The sequence below is a fragment of the Haplochromis burtoni genome, unplaced genomic scaffold, assembly GCF_018398535.1.
Source record: "Haplochromis burtoni strain Fernald_Lab_line unplaced genomic scaffold, NCSU_Asbu1 Contig_1817, whole genome shotgun sequence".
In the NCBI taxonomy this organism is placed as follows: Eukaryota; Metazoa; Chordata; class Actinopteri; order Cichliformes; family Cichlidae; genus Haplochromis; species Haplochromis burtoni.
The window spans coordinates 7,750-21,834 of NW_024584178.1; the positions used below are offsets into that span (position 1 = coordinate 7,750).

A 14,085-nucleotide genomic window follows, 5' to 3' on the forward strand; every position below is an offset into this window, starting at 1 on the left:
AATGTTGCTGACAAAATGTTGAGTTAAATTATTCATAATTTAAGAGTTAAACACATCCCCATCTTATTAGCTTTTAGCCTATTGCTTGTTTTTGCATGCATCTGTTATTGCATAGCATCTTAATTTATTCCACCAGTTAATGGACAACTGCACTAAATCAAATGTAAACATTCAGTGGCGCGGTGGTGGCTAAAAAGATTTGTTTACCAAAATGTGGGCTGGCAGACTGGACTTGTTTGAGAAGTCTGAAATGAGTCAAGCATAAAATTTGACCACTAAAACATTTTTATTTTTCTGTTCAGAAATGCAAGTAAATAACTGTCATTTGGGTTCCTTATTGAAACACACAACTATATTGACTATTTACTAAGTCAATATGAGGATTCGTGAATGACAATCATTGTATTGGGGGGAGGGATCAAACTAAGAGCAGCATACACAAAAGCACCCAACATTCTTAAAACCAATTACAAAGTCAGCTTATATATGCCCTGGAGTGCATCCATTGGCTACAGGACTCAGAACTCAGCCAATAGGATCAGATGGTGTGAAGGGCGGAACTAAGAGGTCGGGACCTGTCACTCAGCCAATAACTGAGTTTTATTTATGCTAGCGCTAGCAGATTTTTATTTGTTGTGACATCTTTGAGTTTTTCATTTGTTTTGTAAACCACTAACAATGATAAATTGCTTGCTTTTCTTTTTGTCATGTGCCCTGTATATGTGTTGTCTCCTCCACCACCTCACCTTTTAATCCCGAGCCTTAGAAGTTAAAAAAGAACAATATCGCTAACATTAGATTTACTAGTTGGAGTAAAACATCTGAAATTGTTGTTTTGTTTTTAATATAAAGATATTTGGCATAGATTTACATTGAAAGGTTAAGCATGCTAGCTCTCCTCACAGCACCTACAGGTGGTGTTAATGCTGTAAAATCTCCAGTGAAAGCCGTGATTTCTTCCTAGAATATATTCTTTCCAGCTGCTTTGGAAATACACTGCTGATAAGAGATTTGTTGGCTTTATTATTTAACTGTCCTACGTCACCAACTGTCACTCATGAAACAAAACTACAATTTATTTAGTTACATTTGCTGAGTGTTGGGCAGCAGCTTTGGTGACATGCAGCAGGATGCAGCCAGCAGGTGGCAGCATATAGATACACTTGTAACCCCAATTCATCCATACGTTTGTTAACTGCATATCCAGCATAGGGTTGCTGGTGCCCTCGTAGCCCCACAACCTGTTTAAAATAAAGGTAATCTCGCTGTATATATAATTTCTTTTTTTAAAATACCAATTAATACTGAAACACAAATTTAAGTAATTTATTAGCACAGATCTTATCAGGGTCATCTGTATATACCTACACTATGAAATTTACCATGCTTTTTTTTTTTTTTTTTTTTTAATGTCACACAAAAAAAACAATGAAATAAAAAAAACAGGATTTAAATTACATTTAATAGCAGCAAAGAAAGACTTGGCAAATACATAACATAATTAAACTATAACGTGCATAAGAAGTCATCTCATTCGAAATATGAAGAGAAACCCAGTAAAGTACAGTGCTCATTGTTTTGTATCAGCAGACAGGAGAGATAAATGCATAGTTTTTGAACTTTGTAAATAGTTATGTTGTCTTTCCTGCACTGTTATCAGTTTCCATCTCTGCTGCTCAGTTACATCTCATACAAGCACACCAGAAAAGAGTGTAGTATCACAGTAAAGACTTCGATATGGCTGTGTATATGGATAACTGTTATGAACATGCCCAGTGACTACTATGCAGCAGTTTTTTGGTTGTCCTTCTGTTCAGGAGTTTACTGTATTAGCAGCTGTCAGGAGTGATGAGAACAGAGAGTCTGGCCGTTGCTTCAGCACATCTGGATGGTCTAATTCTGCCACCTGTCAAACAGAACACTTAGTGAGTTTAAGTTAAAGATTGTGTAATCATCTTTGATTTGTGTTCATTTGTGGGGTTTTTTTGTTTTTTTTTGGGGGGGGGGAGGGTTTGGGTACCTGTCCATTGTCCATGACCAGAATACGATCTGCATGCATAACAGTGTTGATGCGATGCGCTATGGTGAGCATGGTGCAGTCTTTAAAGGCCTCTTTGATGGTGTTTTGAATGAGAGCATCTGTTTCTGAATCGATGGATGCTGTGGCTTCGTCTAAAAGAATAATCTGCCAAAAAATAACCAGCGTAATGGTGGTTAGAAAGAAGAAAACGGTGGATGGCAAAAGTGTCATAAAATACAAAAATGTTTACAGTGCTTATGTTATTATACACTTTGATATTAATATTAATGGAAATATTGGTAGAGTCATCACAAGCTAATGTGGCAGCAGTATCCCAGCCAATAAACTGTATTTGCAAATTAAATTTATTATCATCAAGAAGGTGTTATGTGTGTACACACCTTGGAGTTACGGAGTAGAGCCCTAGCCATACACATCAGTTGTCTCTCACCAACAGAGAAGTTCTCTCCATTTTCCAACACTGGTGCCTGTAGCCTTTCTTCCAGCTTGGAGATCTGATGGAACAAAATCATATTTTGGTACTGCCATTCATACCCCTCAGGCTAACAGAAAGAGGATATTCGCAGCAAAAAAACCCACAAAATAAACTACAAAGTCGTATAATCCTTGCCTAAGGCAAGGCAATCAAAAGTTTGAACTCTTGTATGGAAAGACTATCTGCAGTTAGACAGGAGCAGCATAAAGATTCTGGGACGGTGCCTCGGGCTGGAGAGCCAGTGAGATTGGCTTGCAACCCCCATGCTAGTCTTGGATTAAGGACTACTACAGTTCATTTTTGCCAGAGAGGAATTCCTGAGCAGAGATGGGCAGTAACGCGTTACTTGGTAATTAGATTACCGTTACTTTCCCGTAGAAACGCTGCGTTATCTTGTTACTAAACCCGTGATTTTTTTTTTTTTTTTTTTTTTTTTTTTTTTTGGGCGAGAATGTCTCATGACAGTGACGTAAGCGAGTGCGACGTTCGTGACAACAGCTGTGTGCAGATCAACAATGGATCATATATCGAGTGCGGGAGAGAGTATGAGCGTGCAGCGTTTAAAGCGTGGAAGTACTGACCTTACTTTGAGTTTGATTCCATAAAAAGTGACAAAAACATTAGTGTCCGTTGTGCGTGGGAAGAAAACTTCTTTTTACAGCGAAAAAAACCCCTAAACTTCCAAGCAAGCACCGAGTGCGCTACGACGTAATGGGAAATTCACAGAGAAACTCGCGGATTCTTCAACTGACCGTGCGGCACACCTGCACCAGGGCAAACCTCCGCCTACCCCACTCCTGCTTTACAGGTGAAAATAGAGCACAAGGACCGCTAGTCTTTGATTTTATTTATTTTCTGCTGTGTTTTACTTGCATCTATTTGAAAGAGTCGAGTGTTGTGGGAGGTGTTGCGGGAGTATGGGGTGTCTGGCCCATTGCTACGGGCCATTCGATCCCTATACAACCGTTGCAAGAGCTTGGTTCGCATTGCCGGCAATAAGTCGGACTCGTTCCCGGTGGGTGATGGGCTCCGCCAGGGCTGCCCTTTGTCTCCGGTTCTGTTCATAATTTTTATGGACAGGATTTCTAGGCGCAGCCAAGTGGCGGAGGGCTTTCGCTTTGGTGGCCTCAGAATCTCATCTCTGATTTTTGCGGATGATGTGGTTCTGTTGGCTTCATCGGGTGAGGGCCTCCAGCTCGCACTGGAACGGTTCGCAGCCGAGTGTGAAGCAGCGGGAATGAGGATCAGCACCTCCAAATCTGAGGCCATGGTTCTCAGCCGGAAAAGGGTGGAGTGCCCACTCCGGGTCGGGGATGAGTTCCTGCCCCAAGTGGAGGAGTTCAAGTATCTCGGGGTCTTGTTCGCGAGTGATGGGAGAAGGGAGCCGGAGATCGACAGACGGATTGGGGCTGCGGCTGCAGTAATGCGGACGCTGCACCGGTCGTCGTGGTGAAGAGGGAGCTGAGTGTAAAAGCGAAGCTCTCAATTTACCGGTCGATCTACGTCCCTACCCTCACCTATGGCCACGAGCTGTGGGTAGTGACCGAAAGAACGAGATCGCGGATACAAGCGGCGGAAATGAGCTTCCTCCGAAGGGTGGCTGGCCTCTCCCTTAGAGATAGGGTGAGAAGTTCGGCCATCCGGGAGGGGCTCAGAGTAGAGCAGCTGCTGCTCCACATCGAAAGGAGCCAGCTGAGGTGGTTCGGGCATCTGCAAGGATGCCCCCTGGGCGCCTCCTGGGGAGGTGTTCCAGGCATGTCCCACCGGGAGGAGGCCCCGGGGCAGACCCAGGACACGCTGGAGAGATTATATCTCTCGGCTGGCCTGGGAACGCCTTGGTATTCCCCCGGACAAGCTGGAGGAGGTGGCTGGGGAGAGGGAGGTCTGGACCTCTTTGCTTAGGCTGCTACCCCCGCGACCCGACCTCGGATAAGCGGATGAAGATGGATGGATGGATGGATGGATGGAGTGTAAACACAAAAAAATATTTTATTTTATGTGCTGGAATGTGCAGAAAATAGGTTTAAATGTTAAACTAATTTCTTCCAGTCAGAGAATGTTGCATATAATTAAATTTTTGCTTGATGCATAAAGTTAAAAGATTAAAACTAATAAAACAAGTTTTAAAAAGAGACTTTTCCATTTGATTACATTTTGTATGATGGATTATGCAGAAAAAGTAGAATTGGGCTGAAAGATCTATGCTTTATCACCTATTCAGGTTGTAAATCGTGTTTTTAAAAAGTAGCTAAGTAATTAATTACTTTTGAAAATAAATAATCAGTAAAGTAACGGGATTACTTTTTGGGGAAGTAATCAGTAATTAGTTACTGATTACTTATTTCAAGTAACTTGACCAACACTGTTACTGAGTGTATTCTGTGATAAAAATTTAGACATGCCAGAACCTTATCAAACTTGTTGTAATAAAAATCTTTAGGGTTTATTACTTCCAGGTTCACGGCATGAGAGCAACATTAGTCAGCATTAGTGGTGCCATTAATAACTGCTAGAGAGTTGTTTTCCTCTGCGGAAAAACGTGTGCCTGGACAGATGGTACTATAATTGTACACAGAGGAAGGTGAACTAAATGTAGGGCACTGGAGGAAAAAGTCCAAATTCCAAATTTTCAATGCAAAGATAAAGTAAATATGCAGAGCTCGTCAGAGAGTAAACAATACTGGCCAGTGGCAGAAAAATTGTTAAAAATCTAATAACTGATAGCTAATTAAAGGAAACAAAGAACAGAAGTAAAACTAAATAAACAACATGAACATAGGATGTGTCAAAAAAATGAACATAAAACATATGTTTGGCTCTAGGGCTATTCCATTTTCTTTTAGGGCTGTATCAGACGTGTCACAGAGACTGCAGTCTTACGCGTTGTGGGTTTTAGTTTTTGTCAAAGCAAAATCTTGGATAAAAGCAAGTGGCAAAACAAACAATAAGACTATACAATACTGATAACATACTGAGTCCTTTATATAGGTCTTCTCCAGTGCTGCCCAAATCTCCTCATCAGTGTAGTTATTAAACGGGTCTAGGTTGTACCTGTAGGAAAAACAGCTCTTTATCTAGTGACTGACATGCAGGAGTAAAATCAGTGTGTGATTCTGTACTTCTGGTTCACTACCTTACTGTACCGATGAACAGCACAGGGTCCTGAGGGATGATGGACAACTTGCTGCGCAAATCCTGCAGGCCAATGGACATAATATCAACTCCGTCTATCTTTATGGTTCCTGCTGCAGGCTCTACTAGTCTGAATAGAGCTACTCCTAAAGAGGATTTCCCTACAGACACAAAGCACAGAGCAGAGTAGCTGAATATTACACTATAGCTGTTGAGAAGAGCTGATTAAAATTGTAATCTGCACTATGGAATAATTAGGAATTCACTGCTATAATAATTACAACCCTGTTTCCCAAAAAAAGGAAACTGTGCAAAATGCAAATAAAGACAGATTTAATTTAAAACATGAATGTTTAAAGTTATACATTTTAATGGATAGAAAACAAATAAGGAGACCATCACTAAATTGAATCAGAAACATTTTTTTTTTCTGAGTCCAGTTTCAACCAAGGTCAGTAAGCACTTTGTTAGTGCGTCCACTGTTAAAGATCAAACTCCTACAGTGCTAAACTACAACAGCATGGCGACTCACTCAAAGAACCATGGGTCTAAACTGGTCTTCCTACAGTCCAGATTTGTCACCTATTAGCAAGTTACAAAACAGGAAATATGACAGAGACGGCTTCAAACTCAATTATTTAAATATTTCTAATTAACATATATATATATATATATATTTTTTTTTTTTCAAAAATCCCACTGAATAAAAATTAAGAAAATGTAATAGCTCTTAAATTCGGGGCCTTACCAGAGCCAGTCCTTCCCACGATCCCCAGCTTCTCTCCAGGTTGAATGTGGAAATCAAGGCCGTTTAGGATGATTGGTGTATTCTCTCTGTACCTCATCTTATAGTCTTTGAAGGAGACGCCCCCATTGCTAGGCCAGTCCTGTGGGATCTGAGCCTCTTTAACATGCCTGGGGGCCTCAGATTTACAATCCTGCAAATAAAAAAGTTTCTTTTTTGAGTGAGGCAAACAGAGGGAATTTGGGGTTTGGTCTTGGCAAAACCATGAAAGATGGATCGTTTGCGGAGAGAAATCTGACCATGATGTATTCCTGCAGTCGCTCCACTGAGTTGAACCTTGCTTCCACTTCCGTTGACAGTCTTACTACATATTGAAGCATGCCTGTCAACTGGACAACACACAAAAGTTCTAACAAAACACAAACACACATTTCAACATGACTTAGACGTATAACTCTGCTCTCCTTATTTACCTGTATGGTATAGGTTATGGCCAGGCCTTTCAAGGATGGAGCGATAAAGTCATTACTGCTAAGCACTACAAACAGAGACACCAACAAGGTCATAATAGCAGCCATGAAGTCCAGCCAGAAAGAAAGCCACCGGGTGCCAGAATGAAACAATAAAAAGTGATTGGAGTTGATGTCATTCAGGGACTTGAACCTACAATATGACACAACGACGTGATGAGAGTTGAGAGCACCGATCAAAGACCACATCATTTACAGATATTTACAGAAGAACACATTATTTACTATTACGACCAGTAATAGAGAGACTTTTATTTGTTTCTGTGAAAGAGTTCTGGTGTCTTACATTTCTATGTGACTGTTTCTTGTGTTGTAAGCATGGATGGTGCTGAGGCCCTGCAGTGTAGAAGTCGTTAGTGAGATACAGGGAGAACGGCTGATATTTTCCATCTTCTTCATAAGACGAATACCCCTTTGGAATAGGCTGCAGATAAATTCAAACAAATGTTGAGCAAACTGTACCTTAAACAACTATCTGCTCTCGCACTAAGACAATTTTTAAAACTTAACTCACAACAGAATGAGGGTAAACAAAGCTCCCATGATGACTACAGCCACAAGCATGTATGGAAAAACGGATGCGATGATGATAATTGTGAATGTGACGAGAAGACAATACTGCAGGAAAGAATCCATGACAAGAGGAAGCACAGTGTCCACCTCCTCTTGATCTTTAGAGAAACGGTTTAGAATTCGGCCTGTTGGAGTTGTGTCAAAGAAACTCATTGGACTGCCAAAAATCTGTGAGAGGAAAATACAAACAACAAAAATAATCATTCTTTGAATCATTGAGCAGTTAATCTGTGTTTCAATTGGTCATGTTTGATGGTAAACACTGGGGATTATTTCTTGGTACCTTCTTGAACATTGTGTTGTGGAGTTTGCAGGAGGCCCTCAAGGTGACGTAAGTATAAAAGAAGCATTTGATGAGGGCAAGTACCACCATGATGAGCATCATCACACCATAAATCGTTTGGTAATAGTGCAGGTCTGGATTTTTTGAGATGTCACCTGGATCTGAACCTGGGTTAGTCGATGACTTCGATAAAACAGACAAAATATCTTTTGTTAGTGGAGAGAGAGTGGACTTGGCGTGTCTATCGTTTCAGTGGGTCTTTCTTGAACTGTCATCTTGAGTGACAAGACACAGCTAGAGAGCAGTTTTCTAATACAGCAGTGCATGGAAACTAATTTCTTTCCAGATCCAGAATTTGCTAAATAAAGAACATAACACTTCAGCATGCAAAAGTACTGTTAAAGAACAATTTTTAGCAGTAATGGTGTTGGAGCATGGTTAGGGTTAGGCTCAAGCTAAACAAGTGTAATGAGTAGACTAAGATGTGCCAGTATTCTGTGTACTGATAGGCTGGAATAATACGAGAGTGTACCACTAAGAAATGTGCTAGCTGGAATATTATGTTCTTCATCACATTGGTTCTGCCCAGACCATTCAGTTAGCACTCTGTTCTTTACAGGTATGCTGGACCCTGTAAAAGATTCACACTGCAGCAGTATAATGAGCACATCCAATAATCTGATCTTAATAAGAACTGCTCAAGGCCAAAGAGCACTAACTCTCACAGACCTCACTTGACCACCACCTGAACTCATCACTAGTAAGTATTTGTGGGTTACTTAAAAGCTGAGATAGCCTGGAAAAAGCCAAAAATTCAAGTTTTGACCTTAAGTCCATTGTAACCCTCTAATTTTAAAGAGACTGGCTAACACGGGCAATCTTACTTGAAACAATGTACCTTCTGGTGCTTGTAATCATCTTTATTGGATTCACTTGTGTTAGGCTACACAGTGACTGAGAGCTCATAGTCATTTCACCCAAGCTGTTTATGCATGATGAGATTATTTTTGTGTGAATGCTAGAGAGAGAGGATTCTCACCCCATTACCCTTTCCAAGCCAGAAGCTGAGCCACCAGTTGCTGAAGGCTGTGGATCCAATCATCAGGACAATGTTCAGGACAGTGAGAAAGACGAGAATGTAGCCTGTAGCAAAGAGTTGCAGCACAACTGTTAAGTACATATTGGTACATTATTGCTTAAAATCATGTAAATGCATGTGTGTGTTGTATCAGACCTCCAGCTGCTTGACAGTACCGGTGGTAGGTTCTTAAGGAGACAGCACCCTCTGTGGAGGACTCTTGATGGACCAGCTGGTCATCAGACTTGACAGGAGCTTAAAACAGGGAAAATATTTTAATAGAGTCGTAACAGGATTAGTGACTTCCATTTGCATTGACATGCATCACATGTGCATTTCCATTATAAAAAATATTTAAAAAATCTAAAGTATTGCTTGGTGTAGAAAAGGGGATCACATAACAACTAAATATGTAATAGTGAAACAGCTGACAAACGGTGGGATGACACTCAGAATTAAGTGAACTTTAAAGACTTACGCTTTTGCTCAGCTGTTGTTTCATGATCCTTTTCATCTGACATGTCAAATGCTGAAAGGAAGAATAGAAGTAATTTTATCATTCTACTAATCACAAAAATTGACTTAAATTATCATTGTCCACATATTGTAAGACATAACTGCAAAGAGTTGAACCACAGACCCCTACAGCAAGGAAATCTGGAAACTGATCACTTATATACATTGTATCCATAGAGGGAAGAGTCACTTTAAATAATAATAATGGATTGGATTTATAAAGCGCTTTACAATGCCACTATTCATTCACTCTCGCATTCACACACTGGTGGAGGCAAGCTACAGTTGTAGCCACAGCTGCCCTGGGGCAGACTGACAGAAGCGAGGCTGCCATATCGCACCATCGGCCCTCTGGACCAACACCATAGTAGGGTAAAGTGTCTTGCCCAAGGACACAACGACCAGGACAGAGAGCCCGGGGATCGAACCGGCGACCTTCCGGTTACAGATGGGCCAATGAAGATGGGCCAATGATGCATATAAATATGATAGCAATTTTATGTAATGACCTTCACAGGTCATGTTTTTGGTATGAAGTCACAAGGACTTATAATATGGGTATATAGCAAAAACAGCCAGGTCAACAAGTTTGCTGCCCTGTCTGTTATTACTTTACAAGGCCTTGTTTTTGCTTTACAAAACTTTGACCTGTCCCTGGTTATACAGTTGCTCTTTAACAATCAAAAGTACTGATGTGTCAACACTGCACGTGCATTGGCACAGCAACATTTAGAAAGTGTGAGCGTCATCCCCCTGAACACTGGTCTCTGGACAGTGAAAAAACAAAAATCCCACCGTATTCAAAAAAGCACCACTACTAAAACATGTAAAGTCTGTCATGAATTCAAAAACACCCAAAAAGTTCAAATTATTAAAATGATTTTCTCCCTAGTTTTTTTTTTTTTTACCAGGGTTTGCCATCCCACTGTCTGCACGATATCTGAGCTCAACCTCTTTCAACTCAGGGGCATCTTGGGATGATAAATCCTCCTCTTCCTCTCCCTCCTCATTCTGAGTCTGACAAGCAAGAATATCAGGAACACAGCATTACAGCACAGCCCGTACAAACGTATAACCACAAATGGAATGATTTGTACCTTGTTTTACAACTGATCATTAAGTTTATTGTTTTTGACATAATAAAACAATCAAGAACAGGTGAGGTGGTTTGCAGGAACATAATAAGAATCAACGATAAAAATAGAAGAGGTACAAGATGCATGCTTTTAATTTAGGGTATACTTACTTTGGACTGTTCCATCTGGTAATTGGTGATGAGCTGAGCATAGCGTCCGCTGGCGTTCATCAAGGTTTGGTGGTTTCCGGCCTCCCTGATCTCCCCGTCATCCAGAACCAGGATGTCATCACAGAACTCCAAATACTAGCAAGCATAAGTGAGAACAATTGTGGCAACAAAATCTACAGTGTCGTCAGACCTGTTCAAAACTATAATCACATGTATGTACACATTTATGTCATTTGACAGATGTTCTTATCTCCAGTAGCGTGACTTACGAAATGGCTTAGAACTCACGGGTAAGAGCACCAGTCAAATACTCTTCCTCAGATTAGTGACTTATGATTAGTAGGTAAACTATTAGCCAAGAATGCCTTCTAGGTTTTTTCAGATTTGACTGAATTTGTCCAAAATGTCATATTTAAAAACACAATTTTAGACAATATGCATATTAATTTCATGAATATGCATATTCATATTCATGAAATCTGATTTCCAGATTTCAGAGTCTCAGACCAAGCTATGATCCATCAAGTAACCTGGTTAATTTTTCACTTTGGTTTTTATACAGATTAACAAAGTGGAATATAGTGATTTTTATAAAACATTAACGGATGTTTTTTCTATTCTTCCTGTCATGGTAAGACATGGCCTCTGACTGTAAAATTACAATATATATGGACAGGAAAGTCTTCTTTTAACTACTTACATCAGTTGTTCTTGTCATTTAGTGTTATTCTTTAGTGAAAGCACTAAAGAATGAAACCGTGTTCTTACCTGGAGCTGGTGTGTAACCAGTATGACAGATTTTCCTTGGAGTTCCTTCTTTATGCATTCTTCAAAAATATGTTTCCCCACATGAGCGTCAACAGCAGATAAAGGATCGTCAAGGAGGAAGATGTCCTTGTTGGAGTAGACTGCTCTGGCCAGGCTGATCCTCTGCTTCTGTCCCCCTGACAGATTAAGCCCCCGCTCCCCAATCTGACAAAATGTCAGTAAGACTTAATATAATCCAGAAATTTACTCAATCATTATGGAAGAGATGGTATTATATTTTAAATATTGTAATTCATTACATTATACTAGTGCATTTATTCCATACAACACTATGGCATTATTCTGTCTCAATTAGGGCTGCTCGATTATGGCAAAAATGATAATCACGATTATTTTCACTGAAATTGAGATCTCGATTATTTGACGATATTTATTTACCCTTACGACCTACTATAGAACCAAGTCCGCCAGAGCTTATATTATTTCTTTACATGTTGTAGTGCCATTTGTGGGAGCATTTCAAGTTGCTATACAACTGTTATAGCCCATATTTTAATAATATGTATGCATTAAGTCCATAGTAACTACGTTAATTGCAAAAAAGTGCAATAAACTACAAAAAAATTGAAAATCATTTTTGTTTGTTTTTTTACATATATTTCTACTTGGAGAAATTTAAGAGGTTTATCCCTCAAAACTTTAAATACAAAAAAGTTGCAAAAAATAGTTTACAACAACAGGAAATTTATTTTGAGTGTCTTCATAGTTTTATTTTGGAGATACACCAATTTTTATATACTGCAGGAAAAACGAAAAAACAATCCTATGATGCAAATTTGCAAAGAAAACAGCATGTGCATCAAAATAAACTATTTCCAGCAGTGCAATTCGAGTTCTAAGCATCCCAGAAACTATTCAGAAAAGTCAAACATGACTTATAAAAACACCAGTATAGGCTTTTAAGGCCTACAAGTAAAAAAACTACATTTTCCGCGAAAATGACGTCACTTCCGGTTTCGGGCAGGAAATGGCGGACATGCGATAGTTCGCGCTGACGTCTGTTTCACTGTGGGAAGTGTTACGAACAGCTGATCGGATCGGCAAAGCGTGTTTCTGGAATATTATGTTTTTGTTCCTGCAAGCGCTTTTTATGCAATTTTTGCAAAGCTTTATGTGGAAGGAAACCGTGACCGAGGACAAGCTGATGTCATAAGATGTAAGTACAATTCCTCTGGTTTCATATGCAAAAAAAATTTATTGCGCTAGCTTACACGGTTCAGGTTCTTTAGGGATTTAAAAATAGTTACACAAAACAGAGCGTGCAGCTCTGACCGGCTTTAAAGGGTTAACAATAACAACGTATTGAATAATGACCTTAAAAAATAATATAAAATAGTGTGCAACACCACTGAAGTTTTTTTTACCTCTCTTTTCAACCAACGGCAGTCACTCTCCTCTCCAAATAACTTCTGCTTAGCTTTCCGAGCTTCCCTTGGGTCCTCTTAATCAGCGGTCTCCACCCTTTTTTGCGCCACGGACTGGTTTATGCCCGACAATATTTTCACGGACCGGCCTTTAACGTGTCGCGGATAAATGAGGGAGGGGCTAATAATCCGCACAGTCATTTTTAATGATCGTTGAAAGCCCAGATCGTAATCGTGATTAAAATTTGATTAATTGAGCAGCCCTAGTCTCAATATACCCTCCTTTATCTTCACATAGTAGTTGCTGGAGGGGAGATATGATTGTTACAGTTTGTTTAACTTCAAATGGTAAATGACCTGTATTTGTAGCGCTTTTACTAGTTCCCCCTAGGGACCCCTAAGCGCTTTACACACACATTCACACACTGGTGGAGGCAGCTACAGTTGTAGCCACAGCTGCCCTGTGGCAGACTGACAAATAGCTCATTATTTATTTTGGACTTTGTTGAATTGTATGTTTAAACGACTAGGACACATGACACAAGGCTTTTTTTTTCTACTTATCTAGCAGATACTTGTTTATGCAGATAAGGACTTTCAATGAATTTTTTTGACAGTTCAACCTCCTAAGACCCGAACTCTTTCACGGCATGCATTTTTAATTTCTCTTTGATATTTGGGCATATTGGGACCCGATGAATGTAAAAACAAAGAATTACCAGATTTTTTTTTTTTACCTTATTTTTGTTTTTAAGAAAGATAAGAGCCACATATGAGGATATTTTTTTAAAATTTTGATAGAACAGTAGCAGTATAATGTCCTCGTAAGTGGATATCAGGCCCATGTAGAGCAAAATTGAGTATTTTGGTCTATCCATCCATCCATTCACTTCCACTTTTCAGGGTCACGGTGGGCGCTGGAGCCTATCCCAGCTGTCATAGGGCGAAAGGCGGGGTACACCCTGGACTAGGGATGAGTATCGTTTAGGTTTTATCCGATACCAGTACCAAACCGGTACTTTTGAAACGGTGCCGGTGCTTAAACGGTGCTCAAACCGGTGCTTAAAGAATGGAGAACACAAAATTGGTCCAAAAACCTCTCATGTTCAGCTGTTTTTTTGTAAAAAGATAGCAATGTTAGCCTTTTCTGCAGCTATGGGGCATATATGGTATTGCTCTTGGCTGGAAGCAGTGCTTAAACAATGGAAAAAACACAAACTTTGTCCAAAAACCTCTCATGTTTAACTGTTTTCCACTTTTTCTTTGGTCATTTT

At 39.9% G+C, this 14,085-nt stretch overlaps 1 protein-coding gene across 1 annotated transcript; it reads right to left on the minus strand.

The window, feature by feature from the left end:
- Window positions 1-1,419: 1,419 nt before the first annotated feature.
- LOC102304683 (ATP-binding cassette sub-family C member 12) lies at window positions 1,420-11,591 on the minus strand (the record flags this gene model as incomplete). Its single annotated transcript, XM_005952573.3, is given in 17 exon segments — window positions 1,420-1,906; window positions 2,021-2,185; window positions 2,422-2,535; window positions 5,489-5,567; window positions 5,650-5,809; window positions 6,397-6,586; window positions 6,693-6,782; window positions 6,867-7,056; window positions 7,210-7,347; window positions 7,438-7,664; window positions 7,780-7,962; window positions 8,819-8,922; window positions 9,014-9,112; window positions 9,336-9,386; window positions 10,282-10,390; window positions 10,620-10,754; window positions 11,388-11,591. Coding segments are annotated over 17 exon segments (2,331 nt in total), but the record flags the coding sequence as incomplete, so codon positions are not given.
- Window positions 11,592-14,085: the final 2,494 nt, after the last annotated feature.